This window comes from Rhododendron vialii, chromosome 9a (genome assembly GCF_030253575.1).
Source record: "Rhododendron vialii isolate Sample 1 chromosome 9a, ASM3025357v1".
Lineage (NCBI taxonomy): Eukaryota > Viridiplantae > Streptophyta > Magnoliopsida > Ericales > Ericaceae > Rhododendron > Rhododendron vialii.
The window spans coordinates 39,826,658-39,851,971 of record NC_080565.1 but is presented as its reverse complement, the minus strand read 5'-3'; the positions used below and the strand labels follow the sequence as shown (position 1 = coordinate 39,851,971).

The following is a 25,314-nucleotide window of genomic DNA, read 5'->3' as shown; positions in this document are numbered from 1 at the left end:
TTAAATAAGCGGATGTCCGGATCAGTTTGCAAGCACCTCGACTAATTCTGGGATTCTAAAGTTAACGACCGGGCAAACCCTTCAATGATCCCAAGATTTTAAATGCCATTCTAATACCATAATCTAAGTGCTTGCGCACAATTTATCTAATTCTGAGGCTCTAAAGTTAATGACCAGGTAAATCCTCGAGTGGCTCTTAGATTAGGATTGTTATTGTTATCCCAACACCACAATCTAAGTGCTTACGCGCATTTCAACTAATCTAGAGTGAACCTTTCAAACTCCCATGGCCTCAAGGTTTGAAGTGTTTAAGATAAAAAAAAAATTAAAAAGAAAGAAAAGAAAAAGGTTTGAAGTGTTTCTAAGGAATCTTATTATACACATGATTTTCACGTACAGTGGGTACATCAAACAGAGGCAATAAAATAAAAAATTGATCCTCACCAATGGTCCTGCGTTTTATTTTGTTTTTTTGGTAATAAAGGATGCCATAAGATTACGAATTTAAAATAAGTCTCGGGCCAATGGGTTCCCTGAATCCCTGCCATCAAATCGGCGTTTCAAATTTAATACACCTGCACTGTCCATAAATTTTGACGTGGAAATTTGGAGTTCCATGTTGTTCTCACCACCGATGCAAAATGTTGACTGATGTCAAACAGAATAGCCGTTGTCAATGCAAACATGTTTTTTTAAAATATCAAAACCATTTTCGTACTATTTCATACCGTACATAAAACATTAATTGTTAATTGTGGTTGTGGACAAGATAATATTTATTGTAATATATGGTCAAGAGATTATTCGGTGTTCATGGAGCAGCACAACACTTTAAATGTCTTTCATCACATATTTGTATGAAAGTTGTATGTAGTACTCCTACTACTTTGGAATGTAAAGCATGATGATGTCTGGGGTGTGGAAAGTGGTCCTGAAGTAGGGCTCTCTGAGATCACTGATTAACTTTTCCACTACGATCTAAGCCTTGCCCCTCATCAAAGTAACATGGTCATAAAGCGATGGGAGAGCGATGTCCGTGTTTATACAACTTTGCTACAGCCACCGATTGGGTGGCTACCGATTCTGCACCAACGGCTTTGCAGGACCTATTCCGGATCTTGCATGAAAAATCCAAGCCGTTTAATAATTTAAAAAAAAAATCAAGTGGATTCACGAAAATCAGCTTAATCCGATATGTATAGGTGCTCAATTCAATTTTTCTATTTTCACTTAGATAATAAGATTTTCACTAGCCCATTTAGTTTTTTTTTAAAGAAATTATTGATTAGTATGAATTTTTTGTACAGATTCAGAATGGGCCCTGCAAAGCGTCGGTGCAAAATGGGTAGCCACCCCGTCGGTGGCCATAGGTTTCTCGTTGTTTAAATGATCAAGCCACAAGGACACGGACTTTGTTTAATTGCATAGATTTGGATAGAAAATGCATTTAATTTGATCTCACGCTTCTCCTAACCTAAAGATAACAAAGATCGGACGGTTCAGACAGTTTGGTAAGTGGGCCCTCATCTTATCACCAAGATCCAAGATTGCTAAGTACCCAAAAAAAAAAAAAATAGATCCAAGATTGCGGAACTTCAAGTTGCAGTACTCACTGCAAAAGGGATTGATTTTGGCACTCCTCAAGTTTATAATCGCATTCTTCAGAAAGTGTCAAATCAATCCCTATAAGATAAATTCAATTTTATATAGTGATTGATTTTGGTACTCACTTTTGAGGTGCGATTATCAATTTGGAGAATGTCAAAATCACTCATCAAAACTATTTGTTGTTATTGGGATTTGACGGTATTTAAACTCCTCCTCACCGCACATTTCTGTAGGCTCATTGATAATTATATATGAATTCCAAAAAAATGTGGTATTGAAAAGTGGCCAACGAGTTTGTAATTCAATGATATTTCGTTATCTATTTCAAATGAAAAGTGAGGATTTAATTCTCGCTAGATGCGCGAGTATTTAAGGTGGCGGTCCCCACCCGTACATCGCTCAGTGATATTCATTCTCTTAGGGGTAGGTTGGCGATTTATCTCGAGTGAAAAAAAAAGTGTGTCGGGAGCATCACTTGGTGCTGCTCCTGGAGCACTAAATAATTACTCACTACTGCCCCATCAAAGCACAGAACCACCGACGCCCATCAGACTAATTTTGTGTCGCCACGTGTCACTAAGGTGAACGAAAGGCCCCGATTGCACTGCGGAACCGCGTCCTTCTGTAGCTGATGTTTCAATCGACAGAGATGCATAATACTCCTATAATTATCTCTCTCTCATCTCCTCTCCTCCCCCCACCGTACTTAACACCAATCTACTCTCTCTCTCTCTCTCTCTCTCTGAGATTTGGCAACAATGGAGGTGTTCTATTACCTGGTGTTCGGATTCCTCGCGGCCGTAGTGGCAGGTCTGGAGCTAAGCAAGAACAACAAGGATCGGATCAACACATCTCAGCCCTTCAATTCCTTCAAGAACAATTACCTTCTCGTCTATTCCCTCATGATGGGTAAACCAATCGCCGATCCCACCCTTCCAATGTCATTATTTGTCTATGCATTTGCACTACGTGTCACAATTTTAACTTCACTTACTACTGCAATTCATTCATTGAGTGCGTCTTGTTTTACCGCGTTTGATCGGATCTGAGCGCAACAATTTATGAAAATTAAGTTGTTTTTTGAATCTGGATCTGAGGTATTTTGCTCTTGATTTGTTTGCATTGGGGATTTTGGGCTCTTTTGATGTGGTTGAAATCATCGGATCTAGTTACGTACGAAATGTAAAAGCACTTTAATTGAGCTTGATCCACCTGTTGATTACTAGCGATAGGAGAATACATGTATCTGTTTTTATTTCTTGTAATGTAGTAGATGATCTGAGACTCAACGTACTATTTTCATTTAGTTTCTCAACAAGTTTTCTTGGTGGTCGCACAGATTGTTAGGTTGTGTTTCTGTAGATGTGGATTTCAAGTGAAGGAACTTGTCATTAAATAAGACTAATCTCAAACTTTGGTTGGGTAGTAACATATGGATAGTGACATTAGGTTTGGTAGCTGAAACATTTGTAAGGTGCTTATAGCTCATGGAAAATTTATAATGAGCGAGATTTAAAGCTCTCTTTCTTTGCCTTGCCCCTTTTTTCCTTGGCAAGCTATTTGAGGTTAGCTACTTTTTGTTAGGCGAATTAGTTTCATTCAGTTGTTATGAATTTAGTTAATAACTTCTCTTGCCTACTATGATGATTGGAATTGTTTGAATCGTCCGGTACACAAGAAAAATGAGGTATATAAGGACATTTAGAAAGTTTGCAGTGAATATTCTGTAAATTCTGCGGATTATTTTGGATTCATTGTCTACTTTCTGTGTATTATTTGGAGTTTTCCGCAGTTACCCATCGTTGTTGGGGCCTATGCCTTGCACTTTTTTCTGACTTCTGAGTGTTTATGTGGCAACAGCCGGGGATTGGTTGCAGGGCCCCTATGTGTACTTTCTATACAGTCAGTATGGGTTCAGCAAAGGGGAGATTGGACAACTCTTCATTGCAGGGTTTGGATCCTCCATGTTGTTTGGGACAATTGTGGGGTCTTTAGCTGACAAACAGTGAGATTTCCCCTTTAAACTTCATGCATTCGTCAGTATGTTTTGATGGAACTGTTACTTACTGATTTTTGACACCTTGCAATGCAAATCCAGAGGTCGGAGGAGAGCATGTGTGACTTACTGTATTACATACATACTGAGCTGCATTACCAAGCATTCTCCTCAGTACAAAGTTCTGATGTTGGGTCGTGTTTTGGGCGGCATTGCAACTTCTCTCCTCTTTTCTGCATTTGAGTCATGGCTTGTGGCAGAACACTTCAAGGTGAGTGGTTTCCACTCTCCCACTGTTCCAAAAGGAACCATAATTTTGCGTGCATTAGTTGGTCACCCGTCCTGTAGATGCAGGAAAGTGGTTTGAACATAGGATGGGAAATCTTTTGGTTTCAAGAGAAACCTTTTTACTAGTGGGAACTTTTTAAAACACAATATCTTGGAGGAAAAGAAGGAAAAGGTTAAAATTTCCTTAGCTTGATTATGAGCTTCTTTACACCAGGTATCTAATGTACTCTTACAAGGTTCTTGAAGCCAGATGATATGTGAGTCTGTGACCATAAAATGCTTGAAGAATACAAAAAGGGAATGCATGCAAATATTGAGTTACTTTGTAATGAAATCTTAACTAGTCTATAGTCCACCAAACTTGCTCCCTTCATGTTCTGCATTTTACATTCTAGGTTTGCGATTCTCTTGTGTCTTACTTCTTACTTACTGAATCTGCAATTTTGGGTGTGTCTCTACAATTTCTTGTTTGTTTTGACTTATTGTGAACTGAAGCCTAAGAAAGAGCTTGTGTGGATTTCATTTCACCATCCTCATTCGGATAATATTTCCTTACCGTTTCCTTTTTGTGTTTCAGAGAGGATTTGATCAACAATGGCTCTCACTTACATTCTCAAAGGCAATATTCCTTGGAAATGGTCTAGTAGCTATTGTAGCTGGGTTATTTGGGAATTTTCTTGTTGATAGTATGAATCTTGGACCTGTGGCGCCTTTTGATGCTGCTGCATGCTTTCTTGCTATTGGTATGGCCGTTATTTTATCATCATGGACTGAGAACTATGGAGATCCTTCAGAGAACAAGGACTTGCTTACCCAGTTCAAGGGTGCAGCTGTGGCCATTGCTTCAGGTAGTTGCCTGCACTTGCTTTATGCGCAATATATTGTTGTTAGTCCTTGTAGGTAGTATCATTGCATATGGATATGATGCTCATGGAGTATACCTTCGGAACTGCATCAAGTGACATGCAGTGATTGTGCACTCACCTATCAATTATTCTGCCGCATTCATCACGACTTTATCAATTGTCAAAGCAATTCTGTGAGGCTGGACCTTGTATCTCATACATTGCCTGTTACTTGATGCAATGTTCTATCATCTCCATCACCTATTTTTGGTCCTTTTTTTACTACTCCGGACATATTAAATCTTTTGCTAGATTTATGTTTTGTTCCCTTTCAGATGATTTTGACAAGCCAAGTGAGATCTTTTGATCTTCGATAGATTTTCTTCACAAAAATACATTATTTAATGATCGTAGAATATGGGAGTTAGGGAGCATTGAATATGTACCAGGCAGCATGTTCTGAACAGTGGTTTGCCAACCTTGGATGGTTTAGTGCCTTTTTTTGTTGGTTAATTGCCTTCTTCATGTTCATCTATATGTTTCCATTAGCGTCTCCTTTTCATTGTTCTTGTCTTTATTGCATCTGTTATTCCTTCTCTTTGGTTATAATAATGACTCATTTGGTTTAGATGAGAAGATTGCATTATTGGGTGCAATACAGTCCCTCTTTGAAGGTTCAATGTATACCTTTGTGTTCCTTTGGACTCCTGCTTTGAGCCCAAATGAAGAGGATATTCCCCATGGTTTCATTTTTGCAACTTTCATGTTGGCTTCTATGTTGGGAAGCTCAATCGCATCTCGCTTGATGGCCCACTCATCGCCCAAAGTTGAGAGCTACATGCAGATTGTGTTTGTTGTTTCTGCGGCCTCTCTCCTGCTTCCCATTATGACAACTGTATGTAGTCAGCTCATTATTCACCTGTTAGTATTGAAATCTTGTTTTTTTGGCCATTTCTAACTTTACCTTTTTGGAACAGTTCTTGGTCCCTGCTGCTAATGTGAAAGGTGGAAGCATCAGTTTTTCAGGTTGTATCCAGCTACTTGGCTTCTGTACCTTTGAGGCTTGTGTGGGAATATTCTGGCCATCTATCATGAAAATGAGGTCCCAATACATTCCAGAGGAAGCCAGAAGCACCATCATGAACTTCTTCCGCATTCCTCTCAACATATTCGTGTGCATTGTGCTGTACAATGTACGTATAACTTCATTTGCTTTGTTTCACTGCTTTGACCTTATAATATTACTGTTGCTTTTTGCATGTAAACTACCGGTAACAGGATTTATGTATGGTATTTGACACCATTCATCTCTCTCACTATCGGTAACAGGATTTATGTATGGTATTTGACACCATTCATCTCTCTCTCTCTCTCTCTCACACACACACACACACTGTCTTTGCGTGCATGTGTTAGTTTCTTCTTTTTTATCCATCTTTTCTTTCTGCCGTACAAAATTTAACTTTCCTGTGCCTTTGAAGGTTAATGCATTCCCGATCACTGTTATGTTCGGTATGTGCTCCATTTTCCTCTTTGTGGCATCTATCTTGCAGAGGCGGCTCCTGGTTATTGCTGATAAGCCAAGTAAGTACCTTTCTTGCAGGTTTTTGAATGTAATTGTGTGAAAGCCAAAACAATTTGTAGTACATTTTTTTCCGATGAGGTGAAAGTTTCTTGATGCTGAGGGTCTTTTCTTTTTGGGTTGATTACAGAGAGTGAAGATTGGAATGCAATGAAAGAAAGGGATGCTGAAGCAGAGCCATTGAATGTTGCTTGATATAAAAAAATAGAACCAACAAAAAAAAGATTGGAGGTTCAAAAAACGCCTCCTAATCCTCGCCACAAACTTACTGTGCCGGGCTTGGTTTGATTCAGGTTACACTTGTATTGGTGAAGTACAGAAGTGATAGGAGGGAAACATAATGAACTCTCCAGCGAACAAAGGATGAAAAAAAGGATGGTACGAAAAAGTTATCTATCGACTTTTGGCTTTTGTCAAAGCAACAGGGAGTAGATTAGTTTATAATATTCTTCTATTCAGCTGTTACCATTGGGGCATTCTTCCATGTTGTCTTTTGTAGTTTTTTATGTTTTTCTTTTCAAATATAGGTGTTGCGAATTTTGTTCTTGACAGTTTTTTCCTACTTGTCTTAAGTGGAAGTGTGAAACTGCACTATTGATTCTTTAACAGCAATCTTTTGAATCATTATGGTGTTGTGTAAAGACATATTGCAGCTTACTAAGCCCAAAGAATCGTGTGTAGAAGCGGGGAAAGTTCTTCGTTCTTGGTTCTGTATTAGCGGGATATCCTTCAGAGAATCCTTAGAATGGCATGCACACATTGAAAGTGATATATATGGAATGAAAAGTGAACATGAAGTGAATTCTCCATAATTGTATATGTATAGTTACATAGAGAACTTTTTGTTCCTGTTGAATTGCATGAACAGAAAAGAAAATTCTTCCTTTTCATCGCAACAAGTTTTATCTGCTCGCATTTATAGAGCCTTCGAGATGGGAAATTGAGCTTTTGCACAAATGCCGCTACTAATTTTGAAGCACACCAAGAACCTTAACTCAAATGAAGCAACGATCAGTTTCACCTGAAGCAGAACCACCAATCGATGTAGTTGATCTTAACCAGGCCGAAGGAAAACAGGAAACTATGGGTGCTTTATTACATTACAAGACAAGCGCAAAGATTGGGAACTGAAAGGACTACACATGCACACGAGATTTTTACCAGTACTTTTTTTATCCGAGATTTTTACCAAGAGGAAGAACGAGAAGTCGCCCAGCACGGCCTCAGATCCTAATCTAATTGCACCAGCCTAAAACAGAAATATGTTGGACTAAGTCATATAGAAGGAATTACATTTGGATAATTCAGCACGAGTGCATCGGAGTTGTCTTATCGCTATAATATATAGCTAGGATTAAAATTTGGTTGAAAAAGAACACTAGTCTTCACGGAAGGGCGACCTTAACTTGCTAAAATGCGGACCTCCTATTTTTCGATCAAATTTTGATGATCCGAGCCGTTCAATATGTTCAGAACGTGATTTTAAGGGTCCACGCAAGAAATCGGAAAAAATTATGAGATGTTTTTATAAGTTTCCGGAACTGGCCCGAGTATATTATATATATATACACACACACACACACATTCATACAACTATATATATATGTATGTATTATACGGCTTGGATCGATTTAGAACCATAACCATAAACGTGAATCCACAAACCAAACCATATAAAGCAGTTTCTAATTTTTTTAAACCATTACCAAACCATACTACTAAAAAACTGAACCAAACCTTTCGCTTTGAGTTGGTTTGGACTGGATTCGCGGTTTGACAAATTTTTTTCTCACCCCTAGTAAATCTTATCACCAAAGAATATGAGATTTCAGTTTAATTAACTCTAAAATTACTACTAAATAAATGCTTTCTTTTAAGAGATACTGTAATAAATAAATGCTTAGAACCCTTTACGAAAGTGGAATTGGGGTTGGTTTTGCAATGATCATAGCCGCTCACTTTGTATATCTCATAAAGAGAAAAATTATATTACTAATTAAACACTTGTAGCTATATGTTTGAGTAATACTTATTATGAAAAAAGTATACAATAAACATAATTTTCATTATATATGCAAATATAAATGTGATTCGATCATAAAGCTACCGATACCGGATCATCTTGAAGAACATTTGTATCGACAGGTCTACAAGATAGAGGTCTGGATTAGGGATCGGTGCGACAACCATATTAGAGGGCAACACCAACCCAATTCCAATTTAACCCACCAAAGTTGAAGCATTGCCCTAGGCACTCCACATGAACAAAACATTCTCTAAAGATATTGAAGAAGAATTTGGGATCAATGGCGAAATGATAGCTAGGTAAATCTTCAATAACATTTCAAAAGAGACTATATCATGCATCACTTTTAAAACAAGAAAAGACTGAGTTTTTTGTAAACCGAATCTATATTTTATAAGTAATGTATAAGATACAGATTTATTATCTTAACAAATTACACAGAAAATATAGTAGGATTATGACTTTCAACTAAGATTCTGACTCAGCAATTACGAGCCTAGCGGTTGAAGTTGAAATGGATCTCTCTTCTCCTTTTCATCTAGATCCATGCATCTGTTTTTGTTTTTATAACTCAAACGTATGAGCCAGCTTACGAACATCTCGACTAATCTTGAGAGCCCAATCACATCGCCCACTTGTGGGGAGTCCAATTAAAGCCGGAGCAAAGCTTCGAATAGACTAGCCTCTAAATAGTTGATAGCACCTAGGAGATTTCGAATCTGAGACCTTAAGAGGATGCAAACCCCTAAATCTCAAATATTGACCACCTGCCTAACCACTTGGGGGTTGTAGATCCCTGCATCTGTTATATGCATACATTGCAAACTAGGATCATTAAGTTTATAAAGCCAATGAGATGAGAGGTAGGATTTCAACTATCATCATCATAAGGATACCTGAATAATGAGAACCGATTCGCAGATTACTCAGCCACCACATTACTTTTGGCTCAACTTGATGTAAAGCCAGCCCAGCTAAGCCCTAACACCTACAACTTAATAAGAGGAAATTAAGAAGTCTACTATGACCAAGAAACCAAACACTAATGTGGAGAAGATATAGAGCACATTCGACAAACAAAATGCTCTTAGCACTTGAACATCATTTTAAATTTGGATGTTTTGCGCACGCAGAGAGAGGGATGCACCTCTGCGGTGATTGCAATTTCTAAAAACAAATCAATGCAAGATAGTGAGGGAACTAAAGACCGTGTAACACCCGTCACATGCCAAAACTGTAGAAGATCTCAAAAGCACTATTTAGGGCTGACAAACAAAGTAAGATACTAGTTTGAGCTGGTGTTCGCTCGTTAATGGCTCGTTCGGATTGGTTTACTAGATAAACAATCAAGCTTGAACATTTTTTGAAACTCGAAATCGGCTTGACTGAAACTCGTTTGAGATTGACTAGTGCAATAAACAAACTAAACGTGAACATTATATGAACCTTGTTGAGTTTTCAAAGCAAACATGAGCAATTCACTGCTTGGCTAGTTTATCAACCTTAACACAAAATGTTTGAGTAGCAGAAACATAATCAGCACAAGAATAGGCAAAGGTCGTGATAATTTGTGGCCTCATACTACCCTGACACCCTGTACTTAGCGTGACAGGACCTTGGCCTCATCCTCATGAATTTTAGCCATGAATACCAGACTTCAAAACAAATACACTCCAATCTCAGTTGTTTCTCTGATTATGTGTTTGGGTATCCAATACTATTCTACGTGCAATATATACTGTGGTAATGAAGAATCCTTGGATAGTGTGAAGAATCCCGAGAATTATTAGTCCTATACTGTGGTTGAGGATGCCATATCCAGGAGAATACATGTGAATTGTTTTGTTTGATTCATGTCAAAGCATTCTGCACTAAAAAAAAAATCATGTTTTTCAGTATCTAATGAGTCAGGGAGATGAGCAATGGGAACCTTGTCAATGTCCAGCGGGAAATAGATAAGCGTATATAAGCTGAGTATTAACTAAACAAAATAAATGACCTCAACCTTTCTCCCTCAAAATTTTACCATTTCAAGTACATTTTTCTTTTCATTTATTTGACCAAACTCTGAATGCAGTAGCATGACTGGGTATGATGCAAGTCTTGCTGCTGACCACTAGGAGTAGTTCGAGTGATCATCTTGCCCGGAACCCAACTGCATTTGTACTCCACAATGTTGACTTCAAAAACAATAATAAATGGACAAGATGACCACACGTCTTATTCTTATTGGCACCAACATCATATCACCACTTCCATGTATGGGGAACGCATTTCTCATACATTGCTCTTACTCGTGACTCGTAATTGTGACTGTTCCTGTCTGCTTTTTTTCTTTTTTGACAGTCGCCCCTGACCCCTTATTACACTCCCCCTAGAGCGCTTGGGACTAAGACCTTGGCGTTTGAATTTGTAACCAAACAACTCCTCTTCCGAACGTTTACATGCAGCCACAGTTACAAGACAAAAAGTTTTGATGTATATATAAACTATTCATAGATAAGATCCAACAGAGCCCATAACAGTAAGAAGTAGGAGACTCCATCCACACAGCACCTAAAGAGAGAATCAGACTGCCATATTTGGCCCAGGGACTCTTCATAACCAAGTTAGATGCTTCTTATATGAATAAAAGTTCATGCTCATTTATACCTTTTTCGTCTACGGTAAATGCAGATGTGAATAAAAAAGTTAAGTGGTTCTGGTCAATGGCAAACCTCCCTACTAGGGGTGAGCAAATACCCGCCCAACCCGTGGGTCCGACCCGACTCAAACAGACCCGAAGGGTTTTGGGCGGTTTCAAACAGGTAGATCGATCAGGTACAGGTCGGTATATCATATATGTAAAAAAAAAAAATCTGTTTTCGGTTAGGTTTTCGGGCCAGGACCCAGTCAACCAGTCGGACCCGACCCAACAATATAGTATATACATGTATATGAGCCAGAGCCCTAGGTATAAAAAGAAAAAACTACTCCTTACCTTTCGCCTTCCAGGCTTCCACATGCAGCAGCAGCAGCAGTGCAGCCGTTCCTTTCCCACGCAGATCTGGAAAATTTTGCCGGCCCGCCGCACACTCCCTCGCCTCCTCCGCACACCGTCACGTCCAGCCATCTCTCTCTCTCTCGTTCTCGTGCCCAGCCATCTCTTCCTCTCGCGTCCACTGTGTGAATCGCGAACAGACCTGGTTCTCTCTCTCTGTGTGTTGAAACTGGAGATATATGGATCTTTCCTTAGTTCCCTGTTTGGTTGTTGAGAATAAGGAAAAAGCGAGAAAATGTCCAACCCGAACTATCTGACCCGTGACAAATAGTCGGTTTCCCGGACAGTTTACCCTGTATCTTGGTTCGGTTGCGGAAATATTCTACCTGACATGGTCGGGTCAGGTGCTGGGTCAAACCCGACCCGGGCTCACCCCTACTCCCTACATTCAAAGTGCATCTAGAGAATAACTAAAAGGAATCTATAACTTACACCTAGTATATGATCTTATCAGTACGCCCCTCCAAAACTATCTACAGGACTTGTAAGCTTCACAGAAATCGAATTTCAGGTCAATTGAAGAACAAATCTAACTCATTTTGTACAGCGAGAATTGTACGGAATTATAGCTATTACACCTGTAAACCCTGAACATTGGCAGTTGTGAACCAAAACCTCATAATGATGATGAAAGACCAGACATAACTTGTACCAATCTCATATGTAACCAGATGCCTTAACAATGTAAGCATAGATGATGACACCAATTTAAACAACTGGTATCCTAATTAATCAAGGAGAAATTTTCACTTCATACATTGTGAATGACACTATTAAGGTGAATTATCAACAGTAGATAAGGAGAAATAACATAATTTGCAGACTCTTCATAACAGAGGTCATATAGACCCAATATAGTAAGTCCCTCGGGACATTCAAAAAATCCTTCCAATACGATTCATCATATCAACACATAAATATTCAAGTCCCCAATCATGCCGCACAGAAACTAAAAGAGCAAGTTTGACGAAAAAAGAACAAAATGAAATGCAGAGTCAATGATGACTGGATCCAATGCAGACATAAAGCAAGCAACAACATTACGTCTGCATTGTATTGATTGGTTGGAGGTGAAATGAACTTTGAACCAAAATGAAACAATAATCAACCATATATAATGTGTCATAACAGTACCGGTATCCTACCGAAGCAAATGCTTTGGAATTCGGAATAAACAAAAAGCCAACACGCAATCAACCAACCCTCAACAGTAAAAATCCCACTCGTTCAAGCTTCTCCTAACGAAAGCACTAACTCAGATAGATGCACTCTCGAAACTCCAAGGCTGTCGATCAATCTCTCGTCGTTATCGCACTCTCATACTCGAGTAGGTCCTACATAAAAGGCGTTGTTCCACAATTTAGCGCGAATTTCCAGAATATATTAACTTTGTTAGAATCTGATGGCCATTAAAAGCAGTCAAAGGGATGGGGGATCGTCTCTGTCACCTGTAAAATCACATAAGTTCAACGTTTGCCTCGATGCCCACCACCTGACCTCGCACCAGGGTGGCGAGAAAACTGCAGCCTTAAGTTGACCGAGTCCCGGTCAAGCTCATCGAATCTATAACCTGCAAAATTGAGTTTTGACCATTTTACGCCCCACAACTAACCACATCTTTTACCCGGGAATTAGGAATCAGAAAGGGCGTTCAATTCTCACTTCAGCTCACAAATTAACTCGATTGAAATGTTCGTCAGCATTTCCAGTATCCCACAGTCAATTGCAGGTCCACCCCTTATTTTCCAATTATATATAAGGATATACGTAAAAGAGAGACTGCTGCCCTCTCAAGGTCTCTGTTTCTTTGTGAGCGTTTTACGGTTTTACCAGATAAGGATCCAACAAAAATGTTGGGGACTTCGTGGAAAGAATATATGCAAAGGTGTTGCTAAAAATGCGAAATAAGGACCAAAAAAAATTCTCAGAAACTTAGCACGGAATGTCTAACAAGAGATCTGACACGCCTCCTCAACAGGCCAAGGCCCAAGACTGTCTTGGTTCATAATAGTTACTGCATAGATGAGATAATCATTTTCCTAGTTCTCCACATTGAGTGTTCACTTCAACAAGAAATATTAGTCACCATCACCGGATTGAAGAGTGAGTACTTCACGATTTTGGGTTTTCTTTGGAAAATAATAGAAGCTCAGGGAGTTACAACATGAAAAAACCACTGTTTATTCTTACCCCATTATGTAAATCTTTTGTACGGAGTACTGCCCAAGTGTATATAAATGTTTTTGAACCTAGTTGAATCACAGGAACTAACTCTTCACATATTTCATTCTATCCAAAGACTTGAAAGCATGTGTCAGATTGCAACATGCACGTGCACAAGAAATTAGGTATATGCTGCAGAGAACCTTAAAAGTCACGAAGGGGCTAATTTGCAGCTACTTTTAAAATTCGTAATGTCGAATGAATTACCTACCAATGTGATGGTCTTGGTCTAGGTCACAAATTCATTTAGTGTCTGTGGGAGCAAGAGTGGGAATAAGAGGTTGAGCCAATTTTTTAAACAAGAAGGATTAAGAGGACCTTTGAGCATCAATCAGGGTTCCAAATCAAGTTATCGAGATGTGTATCAGTATCTGTTCATATGACCATGTACCGGCCAATACCAAACACTATCAGCTGAAAGTATCAATATCGGAGGTCCAAAATCCCCTACCACGGCAGCAGATATTCAACAAATTGCTAGACTCTATCATATTTTGCCACTACTTTTATGTAAAGGAATGTGCAACAAGAGGCAGCGGAAGCATGGCTAGAGGCCCCTTAACTGGATCTGGATTCACGTAATGACGTAACACGCAAGAATCCACTCTGATATGCCAATGTTAAAGGCTTGTGATTTAACTAATTTCATCACATTCCGTAGGAGCTTGCTTCGTGCCGGCAAACTACTATGTCCAATAAGCCAACAGTCATTCAAAGTTGGTGAGAGGTAAAATGGGATGAGGATTGATTTCACTCTATCCACCGTCGTATCTATGCCCACCTACTTTCAGAGGTCAATCATTGCTCCCTCTTCGAATAGCATTCGCCAGCGAGTAAAAATGTACAGGTAATGTGTCGAGGATTTGAGCGGCGGTCCACTTGAATCCAATTGGAGCAGGCACATCACATGTAAGTTATTGACGATGAGGTGGGAAAAGAGAATAGAACACCATTAATTATATAGCAAGTCAAATGCTTCTTTGTTGTTCCGATAGGGCTACATTGCAACGACTCTGTTTCTGCAACATTGCTTCTATGGTCCTAGCAGCACTGACCGATCATGCCCCAAACGGAAGTCAACAAACTCATAGCTCATAGTTTATCATTTCCAATATCGGTTCCTTATGAGGAACCATAAATCGAATTCAATCAGTAAAATTGGTATCTTGAGTTATGCATCAACAACAACCGGAATTCACTCTAGCTTCAGCATTACGGAAAACCCCTGACAAATGTATGGCGGCTTTGGCCACTCTAGCAAACACCAATCCTATTTCAGCTATAAACTTCTCCATTACTTTCTTTTATCCATCACTATGTTCTCACAATGAGGAATAACTCGTTAGCCAAGGTTTTTTTAGCATCGTGAGCTAATGCAACTAAAGCAAAAGACGCAAGGGGATTGGGGATTACAGACAAAAAAAAGGAAGTGACACTGGAGCAGTTATTGCCATCACTCTTATACCAAAATTGAATACGCAAGTCTAACTAACCTTGCAACGCGTCCATAGCAGTGGCCGCATGGGCTGGACTCACAAAATCCACAAAACAAAGTACCAGTGGCTCACCATCAGGCTGCAAGAGTTGCAGTCAGAGGATTTAGGAGTGAAGGACTATAAATAAAGACTCGCACAGTATAGAGCTACAAAGAAGTTCAAAGAAAATCATGATAAAGGAGAGAGAGACTGAAAAAATGAGAACTTACACGTCTTGATTCCTTGCTCACCAGTCTTACTTCTTTGTAACCTACAAATGGGCGAAAGATATCTGCAAACCAAATTAAGAAACACACCTACATACTAAAAAAGTACAAAAATAATAGACCAACAATTAGCACATCGTTGAAGGATACGAGAAACTTCCCTGCTTGTACAGTTAGCAGGCAAGCCCTCCACAAACAGCGTATTGGTAGCACCAGGAGGAAGGGGACGCTCATGCATACCACCTTCCAATCCCATGGAGTGGCTCTTCAATGCCACTGCTGAGTCTGAGCCCCCAACACCAATCATTCGAGCGTCATCAACCGAGTGACCACTTAATCCACCAGTAATGGGTCTAGCAGAGTCTCCCCCACCATAAGAAGCAATTTGCTGATAAAATGTGGCATAGGATTACATATGAACAACATCTTCCTAAAACAAAAAGACATTGGCACTGAATTAAGTATAGGCTGAATAATATGTACCGCATTTCGCAAGTAACGATCGTATGATGCTCCAAGGGAATCCGTATCTCTAAGTACGGGGTACGCTGTTCTTTCAACATCACGAGCAAAATAGCCACCCAACTCATGACCACCGGACACATCTACAAAAATCAAGCAACAAAATATAAGCAATCCTACGGAAAGGAGTAGGAGAGGAGGCAGTGGTGCTTGGCACAAGGTTGAGGCGCAAGAGGGAGAAAAACAAAAGAGCGAAAGGTTTGACAAGTGTATATGGTTTTAATCAGAATCATACAAAAAGCAAAGGATGACGACGTTTTCCATAGATTTATTGATACACCAAATTAGTAAATATGAAAGAATTTTTGAACCCTTTGCCTCTTTCAAGGAAAGAATGTGAAACCTTTCCTAACAAATTCACTCAAGCAAGTTTCAATGGGAAACCTTTCCTAACAAATTCACTCAAGCAAGTTTCAAGGAAAGAATGTGAAACCTTTCCTAACAAATTCACTCAAGCAAGTGAAATAACTGATCATTCAAAAAAAGAAAGCACCACCAGATACGATAACTAGTAGGACTCTCCCCCATGTTTCCTCATAGTTTTTTGGATGGGAAGAGAAGAGCACAAATCTTCATACCATATGCTTTCAAGTTCGACTATTCTTCCTTTATATTACATGGTGTCCGGACCAGCTTGTCCGAACCTAAGACTAATCCCAGGGCCCTGAAGTTAGCAACCGGGCAAAACTCCAGTTGTCCCAGGGAGTTGACAGCACCTGCAAGGTTTCGAACCAGACCAGAGACCTTACGAGGGAGCACACCCCTGAGCCCTGACCAGACCAACCCCTTGGGGTTGAGTTTGATATTTAACCACTCCACTCCTCATCCTTCAGTTCCCCCCAAAACCCAACCATCAAAACAGAGTGTAACTTAAAAGGCCGTCATCTTTATCTCATAACCCATTTAATGAAAATCATGGATCGTATTACTCAGCAAAGGAAAGAAAATAAGAATCATTCCAGACCCTAATAATCTCAAGGAAGAACCCTAGTCCTCAACTAATATCTCTATACGCTCACAAAAACACAAACATTTGTATTCACACATTCAGATAGAGATATACGGTACCGTAATCGGAGCGAGGGCGTTTCCCGACAAGAGGGGGAAGAGTCGGTTGTTGCTGTTGCTGCTGCTGCCTACTGTCTGCGTACCTCCAGTAAGCATCCGCCATTTTTCACACACACTCACAGAGAGAGAGAGAGGGGGAGGGAGGGAGGGAGGGAGAGGGAGAGAGAGAGAGAGAGAGAGAGAGAATGACGAACGGAAAGTCTGATTCTTTGAGGGTTAGAGAGTAGCTCTTTGGCGGAGCAAGGAAAGCAAACGGCGGGATGGCGTGTACGTACTTCTCCTTCACAATGGGGCTAAGGTAAGGGTAAATTACAACAACTTCCCCTGAGACTTTTTCTTTAGTACGTGTTCCCCTTATTTTACAAAACTTGCGTTCACCTCCCATGATAGAGTTGGCTATCACACCGAAACAACATTCGCATTCCCGTGACTTATGCATTGTTTGGACGACATTTTGGAAAAACAATTTCAACTCAAAAAAATACTCATTACTTTTACTTTCAATCATTAATCTCATTTCTCTCTCCTTTCTCCAATCATTATTCTCATTTATCTCTCTATCTATTTCTACTCATCACCATATTTTCTCTCTCCACTCATTACTCAAAAATTAAACTCAAAAAATTTTAAAAGATCATCCAAACAAGGTATAAGAGCAAGTCCAATGTTAGGACAAAATGACTATAGTTATTGTCATTCTTTAGTAATGAATGGTGATATTTTTGCCAAAGAATGACATTGTTGGTGCAATGGACAATGGTGCAACATCAATATGTTGCAAATTTTCCTTTCCTATTTATTTTCTCAGCTAACTTCCATCAATGGTGCAATAGTGCAGTGTCATCGGGAATTAATTATTGGGTTTGATGATGTGGCACCAATAGCAAAGACAATCTTTTGCAATTTTTTTTAGAAAATTTCAAGATAAAATTGCCATAGCAAAAAATGGCTCAAATCATTTTCATACAGCTAAACTTGATCTAAAATTTTTGTGTAGTGTGGTTATCTGGTAACATGTGAATTATGTGTTTGTTGTGTAATGATTGAGTATCTAGGTTTAGTGAAACTTGCCAAAGAGCTCAAAGCATCGAGAAGACACCTCCGAGCATTTAAATATTTTTTTCACTGAAATCTTCAAACTTTTTTTTGGGGGTAATTCTTCAAACTTTGAATAAATGCCGTAAACAAATTTGTTCAAAGTGGATTTGCATTGGTAGTGATATTCTTCGTAACCAAATAAACCTCATTGGCACGACATACTTATGAAGTTAATTCAGTGCTCTCAATTTCTCGTCTTTACCTAGAAAAAGAGGGGAAAAACAAAATCACATGGCTATTTTAAACGTGTGTCGTGGATAAAAACATGCTACTCCTCCATAAATTTTCTATAGAATATATACTCCGTATGAGGAGAATGATGCGTAATTGAAAGTTGTGAAGTAATGCCTTTTTTATGGGCATTTTAATTCGAAACAAAGATGGTCCAATGCGGAATGGAATGGGCTGTAGTAGTGCATCCGTCGCACTACACGGTGTAGTGCGGTCAATTCGACCGTCCATCTCCGTGTGGATGACTTAGATTTAATCCGAGCTCCCACAAATCCTTGCCGTCCATTGTTCGGATGAAAATCCGAGCCGTCCATTGCCAAAATGAACGGCCGAATTAACCGCACTATACTTGTAGCCCGGGGGTGCACTATAGCACCCCGGGTCCAATGCTCCACCTAAGATAGATAATTTTCCAGAATCTTCTACTAACATTTTTTATTGCTATTTTAATTTGAAAAAAATAAAAATAAAGACTCAAAAAAACAAATGCTTCCTTCACGTCAGCCTTTTATATTCTAAAAAGAAAGGAAAAGAAAAGAAAAGTAAAACAGGGTAGATAATTGATATCCCATTTCTAACTGGTAGGGGACCCTACGGAAGCATCTCAGCAATTTCCACCGAATGGGGGACCAATAAGAGTAGATTCATGAACCTTTACCACCCCTCAAAAGTCTACTAAACACCCATCTGATCTGATGTGAGAAACATGAATTTTTACTCTAAAAAACAAGCGGTTAATTTCGTGAAGAAACCTATTTTATTGAAACAATAACAATACTTTTACTCTAGAAGTACTATGTTTTTTCGGACAGGGGGTGTGTGCTGTGCAGCTTCGTGCTGCACAGCATGCTGCACAGCTTCTGGCGAGGCTTTTCCGGCATCGGTCCGATGATCGGAGACGTTCACCGCGTAGAGCTCGTCGAGTTCTACATGTGCACCAAAAATCAGCTCGATCAAATATCGTTAAGATCCTCATCCGAACATATATAACTTGAAAAAAATGGATTTAGTGGTTTTGATCTAGTGTTTCGTATCCATTAGGATTCATTTTTTTTCAAGTTATATATGTTCAGATGAGGCCCTTAATGATATTTGATCGAGCTGATTTTTGGTGCACATGTACAACTCGACGAGCTCTACGCGATGAACGTCTCCGATCGTTGGACCGATGCCGGAAAAGCTTCGCCAGATACCGTGCAGCACGCTGTGCAGCACGAAGCTGCACAGCACACACCCTCTGACCAAGTCTCACCTACCGTTTGTCGCTTTTCAGACTCTTTAGGGTCCTTTGCACTTGCGCTTGTACTTAGGTCTCGTTCTCCTAGCTGTTAAGGTTCTTGTTTTTTAAGTATACTTATTTGCTTAATCTACAAGATAGATTATTTTCTTATAATATATTACATTTAATTTAATAAATAAATAATTATTGAAAAAATAAATACCCATTTCCTTTAATGGAACGAAGCCTAAGATTGCAATACATTGCGAGTTCTAGGCTTCTAGCAATCAAGCATTTTCAATTATTATTGGAAGGGGATAATGCCACGATCTAAAACTCTCCTGCCACTACAAAAATTACTGAATGCCTTATTTACCCCTTCCACTCATTTTGACCCAGCAGTCGGCACGCCTCTCTCTCCACCGTCTGTTATTTCTCTCAAACAAATTACAGTAGTACAATGGAGAAAAAATGCCTTTCTCCCACGTGACCACTCTTTTTAATTTCCTCTCTTCTTCTGTATTTGACTCTCTCTACACGTCATTTCTACCCAACCCACCTCTCTTCTACTTCCTTTTTCTCACTCTACATTTTTTTTACCATTTCTACATTTTTTTTACTATTTCTACAGATCCAGACCGACAATTGGCATCTCCGCCTAAAAATTTTCTTACCCATTTGATTGCCACTCATTGCAACTCCTTGCGTAATGCATGCACTGATGGGTGTCAAATGATACTGCACTAGTAGTCTAGAACCATGCGGAGTCTTGTTCTCAAATGCCTTGAGATTCTACCTAATTTTTACACAGTAAGGACTTTCAGATAAGAGAATCAGACCGAAACGAGAGAAATTTAATTTATAGTCACCGCTATAGCCGACAACAATTCCATTTCAGAAGAAGGTAATCTTGAGAGCAGAGCAACGAAGAGGACTCAAACTCATAGATATAGCGTTTGTTTCTTGATGTCCGTGATTCGATGATCAAGTTGACAATAATTATAGAGATTCAAAAGATTCAGTTTAGAGAGAAAAGATAATTAGAGGGCGGTGAGTGATAGAGTTGTTGAGTTTGGTGAAACTGGCCGACGGCATTCAAAGGGGCAAATAAGGCATTTCATAGTTTTTGCCGTGGCAGGAGAGTTTTAGATCGTGAAGTTATCTCCATCCTTATTAAACCTGAAAATATTTCTCAATCAAGCATCAAAAGTTGGTATTTTTGACTTCTCCGGCCCTCTCTATATATCTTCCATCCCCACCCTGCGTTTTGTTATCTTCTGGAGCAGAGCCAGCTTTGCATCAACAACTAATCTATCCCCTTCTCTGGTGAGAGCATATGTAGTACTAATAAACCTTCCTTTTTCCTTTTCTTTTCTTTGACATCTTTCGAATTTTCCTCTGTTTTCGGCGTCGAGTTTTCAGGTCAATGGCAGAATTCAACGACGCTCCCCTTTTCAGTTGCAGAAACTGCAGAAATCCAATTGCGCTGCGCCATGACCTTCTTTCTAAATCTTTTATAGTGAGTAACAAACAGCTTGATCAGATTCAAATTGGTTCTGTTTAATTTGATATCAACCCTGCACTGGAGATTAAATTAAATAATTTTCCGGGACTTGATGGGGTCAGATTATATTAATTGGCAAACAACTTGATCAGATTCAAATTGGTTCGTTTTAATTTGACATCAACCCTGCACTCTAGATTAAATTAAATAATTTTCCGGGACTTGATAGGGTCATATTATATCCTTGTTTAATTCATTATATATATATACCCCGCTACTGACATAGGATCCATAATTACCAATCCATGGCAAAAGCATGCTATATTGCTTTTATAAATGGAGAAATGGATATCGAATATACTCAATTAACATCTTATGATCTATCCACACACACATATTTTGCGGTGTCTGTCCAACACTCGTTTATGACTTGGGGTTGGTTGTTTCATAGGCGAAATCCGGGCAAGCTTACATGTTTGCTCACGCGATGAATGTCGTTTTGGGGCAGACGGAGGACAAGAAACTTATGACTGGTCTTTTCTCAGTTGGCAACATCTACTGCAGCAAATGCGGGCAGGAATTGGGTTGGAAATACATTCGAGCTTATGATGCCAAACAAAGCTTCAAGGAAGGGAGGTTTATAATTGAGAAAGCTAGGATTCTCAAGGAATATAGTACCTAAGAAGACTAAGACTACTACCGTTACTGTTTTTATAGTTCTTGTCGAAGCGATGATCGGGAAAACTCTGCATTTGATGCTAAATAATTTCCCTCAGCGTGCTTGGTGTTTGCCTTAATGAATCAGTACGACATTTGATAACAAATGTAATGTGCATTATGATAATAAAAAGTTAACAAGTTTGCCTTAAGCCTGAAATATAATTTTCATGTTTGGATTTTGAATTTGCAAAATTTCGTTTACAAAATCCATTCCTCAGGATACGGATTTGTCCCGTGGCTTCAGGGATTGCGAGGCCTTTTTGTACCTCAAACTCCCTTTGACCACAAATAACCTTGTTGTGCTTTCATAACGGAGTCAATCTCGAAGGAAAAAAAATTTAATACAATTGCGTATATTGTAGAGCAAGATGAGTAGAACATGCCTTTAAAATAATCCAAATCAAGCGGTATTGAATTTATGATGAATTATAATCCCCAAAAAAAATCAGCATTAAGCAAATTTTAACACTGCGAGAGTACTAAACTAGGTCTAAACTTTAACACGATGTCTATAAACAGTTTTATTGTGAATATTGAGAGACTAAAGTAATTTAACTTAATTCCACCAAACTTTAGTCAAACACCAGGCAAGAGAGAAAATTTTGTTCATCGAAAGTGACAAGAGTAATCTTTCTGAATCGGGGCATCACGTGCTTGTATTTTTTCTCAAAATGATAAGATAACTTAATTGATGAAAAATAAAGATACGCAAGATAATCACCTAAAAGTGGCATTCGTCTTTAATCAAAGGACTATAAACCTACAAAGGTAGATAGCATTCCTAGATAGTAGATACAAACACTCAGACCACTACCACCTCTCGTAAGCAAATAAGGGGTCATCTCATTTGCACTCCAATGCACAAAAAATAAAACTCACACCGATGAAACACACACTTCACCGTAAGTTTCGATGAAAATTCAATCGAAAGATTTAAAAAGAAGAAAAGAAAAGAAAAAGGAAATCGATCACCAGCAGAACCACTACGACCATGACTATAAACCAAGGATTTTCGAAAGAATACAAGTGCTTGTATTTGCCAAAACTGTAACTCTAGTGCACAAAAATTATACCATGTGCAGTATACAAGACTTTTATCCACTGAAATTTTAGCGAATTTTTTTTTTTGGCATTATCAGTACTACCCTTATATTATCACTACCCTTTATATAATTCAACTCTTTCTGAAAAGTGTTCTGAAAATTTTCAAACTACCTCACGAGAACAAAGATTGAACACGAAAGCATAGAATGGAGAAATTTTTGGGCGTCGGGTGGGTAGTGATACTCGAGCAGCGCATCCGGGCCATCAAAAAATGTGTTGAACGACTCAGATTGAAACTCTTTCTCTCCTCTCATCCCACCACTCTCTCTCCTCTTTCTCTCTCATTTTCCTCTCCAAATCTAAGCCGTCCAAAATCAAAATGAACGGGTGAATTACCAAAAATACCCCCAAGATTTTTACAAATTATAGATTGCCCCCATGACGGAGAAATTATAAATTACCACATGTCGCATAACAAATTACCCCTATAAACGACGTAGCTGCTAGAAAACTTGACCTAATTTGTGTGACATCATTAAATATTAATTACAATGGATCACACTATCCTGTTATAGCTTGTGAAAGGATGCAAATGTGTGAAAATAGTCTTTCATAGGCTACAAAAGGCAAATCGGTCCATTTGTAATTAGGATTTGATAGTTTCACACAGATTTTGTCGAATTTCTTAGTGGCTATGTCACGGCAATAGAGTACTTGTTATTCAACATGGGGTGTTTTACCATTTCCCAAATACGAGGGGATAATTTGTGATTTTAGAAATCTTGGGGATGATTTTGGGCTTGTTTGGTTGGGTTTTTAGGAATTGAACTCTTAATTATTACCCTACTCCAAAATCCACTCATTTCCTTTATCTCCAATAATTATTTTCATTTTTATCTTTATCTCTTTCCAATCATTACCTCAATCATTACTCCTATATCCCTACTCTAATCATTACAAATTCAAACCCAAAATCCCACATCCAAATCCAAAAATCAAAAAATGAACAAGATCTTTATGAAGTTACCCATAAAAATTACCGTGATTGAAGGGTTCAAGCGCGTATTCTAAAACTTGGTTATATGATCCTTTAATATGATTTTATTTTATTTTTATCATTTGTTAATTTTAATATACCATATCCTAAAGGACTTGAGAATGGGGATGAGTGTTTATGAGAATTGAACTCTGCTCAAGTGCTTAGATCCTTCAATATGATCATTTGCTTGCTTTTTAGCAAACTTTAATAATTTAGAATGTTATTGAAATATGTTTTCTCACATGCGACTCTTGCTCAAGCATGCACACTATGTGAATAACGGCCTGTTTGGCCTAACTCTTTCGTGACAATTTTTGGCACGGTTTTTTTTATTATTTCTTTAAACTTTTATTAGATTTGAATTATTTTTGCTTGACATTATTTTGCTCAAAGAAAAGAATCAGCAAAATATAAAAAATATAGCTCCAACTTGAAAAAAATTCTCTAAAGCCAACAAAAAGAGCTACAAGACAACCTAAGTGGTTTGGTCCAATACACATAGAAAGCATATAAGTGTTTGTCCGCCATGAATTCTCATGTTCAAATCTCATCGAGGCCAAACATTTCAAATTCTATTGGAGGGTTTGTCTAACAGTTAAGTTTAGGGCTCCGCAATTAGTCGAGGCACGTAAGTTGATCCGGACACCAAGTTATAAGAAAAAAACTCTAAAAGAAGAAGATGTAAGAATTTAATTCAAGGGCAAATTATAGTTACCCCCCTCTAACTAGCCCTCGCGTACACTTACCCCTCTTTAACTTTTTTTTTTTTGGCACTTAACCCCCTCAAACTAACTGAAACTCAAACGGTCATAACTTCAAACGGTCATAACTTCTTCGTCCAAAATCGAAAATATGCAAATTATATATCGATTTCGAGGTCTTGAAGTCAGCTTTCTAATGACACCAAAATCACATCATGATTCAAAGCACACATAAAGTTATGATCAAAACGGCCTTTCTGTCTACCAGCCCTTACTCTTTTGATCATAACTTTTTGTGTGCTTTGAATCGTGATGTGATTTTGGTGTCATTAGAAAGCTGACTTCAAGACCTCAAAATCGATATATAATTTGCATATTTTCGATTTTGGACAAAGAAGTTATGACCATTTGAAGTTATGACCGTTTGAATTTCAGTTAGTTTGAGGGGGTTAAGTGCCAAAAAAAAAATTAAAGGGGGGTAAGTGTACGCGAGGGTTAGTTAGAGGGGGGTAACTATAATTTGCCCTTAATTCAATAATGACTCTTTTTTTCATCCGCTCAATAATGACTAGTTTTGAAGTGAAAAAAAAGGGCGCTGCTATTCGCAACCCTCTATTTACTTCCATAGCCCGTTAAAAATTTTCAATTATACTCGACAGTTAGTTACCGAAATTGAGATATATTTTCAGCGTCCAATTACCGAAATATAATATTTTTTTCAACAGATGTTTACCGAAAATGCATGTTCGGCAGTTATTTACCGAAAGTTGAACATATTTTCGACATGTAGTTACCGAAATATAATTTTGTTTTCAACAGCAATTTACCGAAATGTTATTTATGATTTTCAACAATCAT

General features: G+C 38.6%; 3 protein-coding genes across 14 annotated transcripts; 2 read left to right on the top strand and 1 right to left on the bottom strand.

Moving 5' to 3' along the window:
• The first annotated feature begins 2,229 nt into the window (after positions 1–2,229).
• LOC131300463 (uncharacterized) lies at positions 2,230–6,943 on the top strand. The gene is made up of 8 exons (XM_058326320.1): positions 2,230–2,517; positions 3,469–3,613; positions 3,707–3,875; positions 4,470–4,740; positions 5,367–5,632; positions 5,715–5,930; positions 6,219–6,321; positions 6,450–6,943. Exons 1-8 carry the CDS (start codon positions 2,367–2,369, stop codon positions 6,512–6,514), a joined length of 1,386 nt encoding a protein of 461 aa, XP_058182303.1. The 5' UTR covers positions 2,230–2,366; the 3' UTR covers positions 6,515–6,943.
• A 1,678-nt stretch (positions 6,944–8,621) lies between these two features.
• On the bottom strand, positions 8,622–17,058 carry LOC131300459 (RNA-binding protein 2-like). Of its 10 annotated transcripts, none has more exons than XR_009190966.1 (8): positions 16,901–17,058; positions 15,794–15,915; positions 15,461–15,698; positions 15,314–15,375; positions 15,102–15,183; positions 11,326–11,554; positions 9,242–9,339; positions 8,622–9,170 (listed from the first exon to the last, which is right to left on the bottom strand). XR_009190966.1 is itself a non-coding variant. In XM_058326317.1 (7 exons), exons 1-6 carry the CDS (start codon positions 17,001–17,003, stop codon positions 12,852–12,854), a joined length of 711 nt encoding a protein of 236 aa, XP_058182300.1. In that variant the 5' UTR covers positions 17,004–17,058; the 3' UTR covers positions 12,467–12,719; positions 12,834–12,851. The 10 variants fall into 10 exon arrangements, 3 of the variants coding, with proteins under 3 accessions (XP_058182300.1, XP_058182301.1, XP_058182302.1); XR_009190968.1 differs by having other exon boundaries at positions 9,242–9,333; XR_009190967.1 differs by having other exon boundaries at positions 8,622–9,147; positions 9,242–9,333.
• Positions 17,059–20,624: 3,566 nt separating this feature from the next.
• LOC131300458 (protein yippee-like At4g27740) lies at positions 20,625–21,821 on the top strand. Of its 3 annotated transcripts, none has more exons than XM_058326315.1 (3): positions 20,625–20,774; positions 20,857–20,967; positions 21,404–21,821. In XM_058326315.1, exons 2-3 carry the CDS (start codon positions 20,875–20,877, stop codon positions 21,632–21,634), a joined length of 324 nt encoding a protein of 107 aa, XP_058182298.1. In that variant the 5' UTR covers positions 20,625–20,774; positions 20,857–20,874; the 3' UTR covers positions 21,635–21,821. The 3 variants fall into 3 exon arrangements, with proteins under 3 accessions (XP_058182298.1, XP_058182297.1, XP_058182296.1); XM_058326314.1 differs by having other exon boundaries at positions 20,633–20,774; positions 20,871–20,967; XM_058326313.1 differs by having other exon boundaries at positions 20,759–20,786; positions 20,871–20,967.
• The last annotated feature ends 3,493 nt before the right edge of the window (positions 21,822–25,314 follow it).

Coding starts and splice junctions, on each gene's coding strand:
- LOC131300463 (XM_058326320.1), top strand. CDS start 2,367: ATGGAGGTGTTCTATTACCTGGTGTTCGGATTCCTCGCGGCCGTAGTG. Junction 4,741..5,366: donor AGCTGTGGCCATTGCTTCAG/GTAGTTGCCTGC, acceptor CATTTGGTTTAG/ATGAGAAGATTGCATTATTG. Junction 6,322..6,449: donor GGTTATTGCTGATAAGCCAA/GTAAGTACCTTT, acceptor GGTTGATTACAG/AGAGTGAAGATTGGAATGCA.
- LOC131300459 (XM_058326317.1), bottom strand. CDS start 17,003: ATGGCGGATGCTTACTGGAGGTACGCAGACAGTAGGCAGCAGCAGCAA. Junction 15,916..16,900: donor ACGCCCTCGCTCCGATTACG/GTACCGTATATC, acceptor TGATTTTTGTAG/ATGTGTCCGGTGGTCATGAG. Junction 15,376..15,460: donor TACAAGCAGGGAAGTTTCTC/GTATCCTTCAAC, acceptor TTTGGTTTGCAG/ATATCTTTCGCCCATTTGTA.
- LOC131300458 (XM_058326313.1), top strand. Junction 20,968..21,403: donor TTCTTTCTAAATCTTTTATA/GTGAGTAACAAA, acceptor GTTGTTTCATAG/GCGAAATCCGGGCAAGCTTA.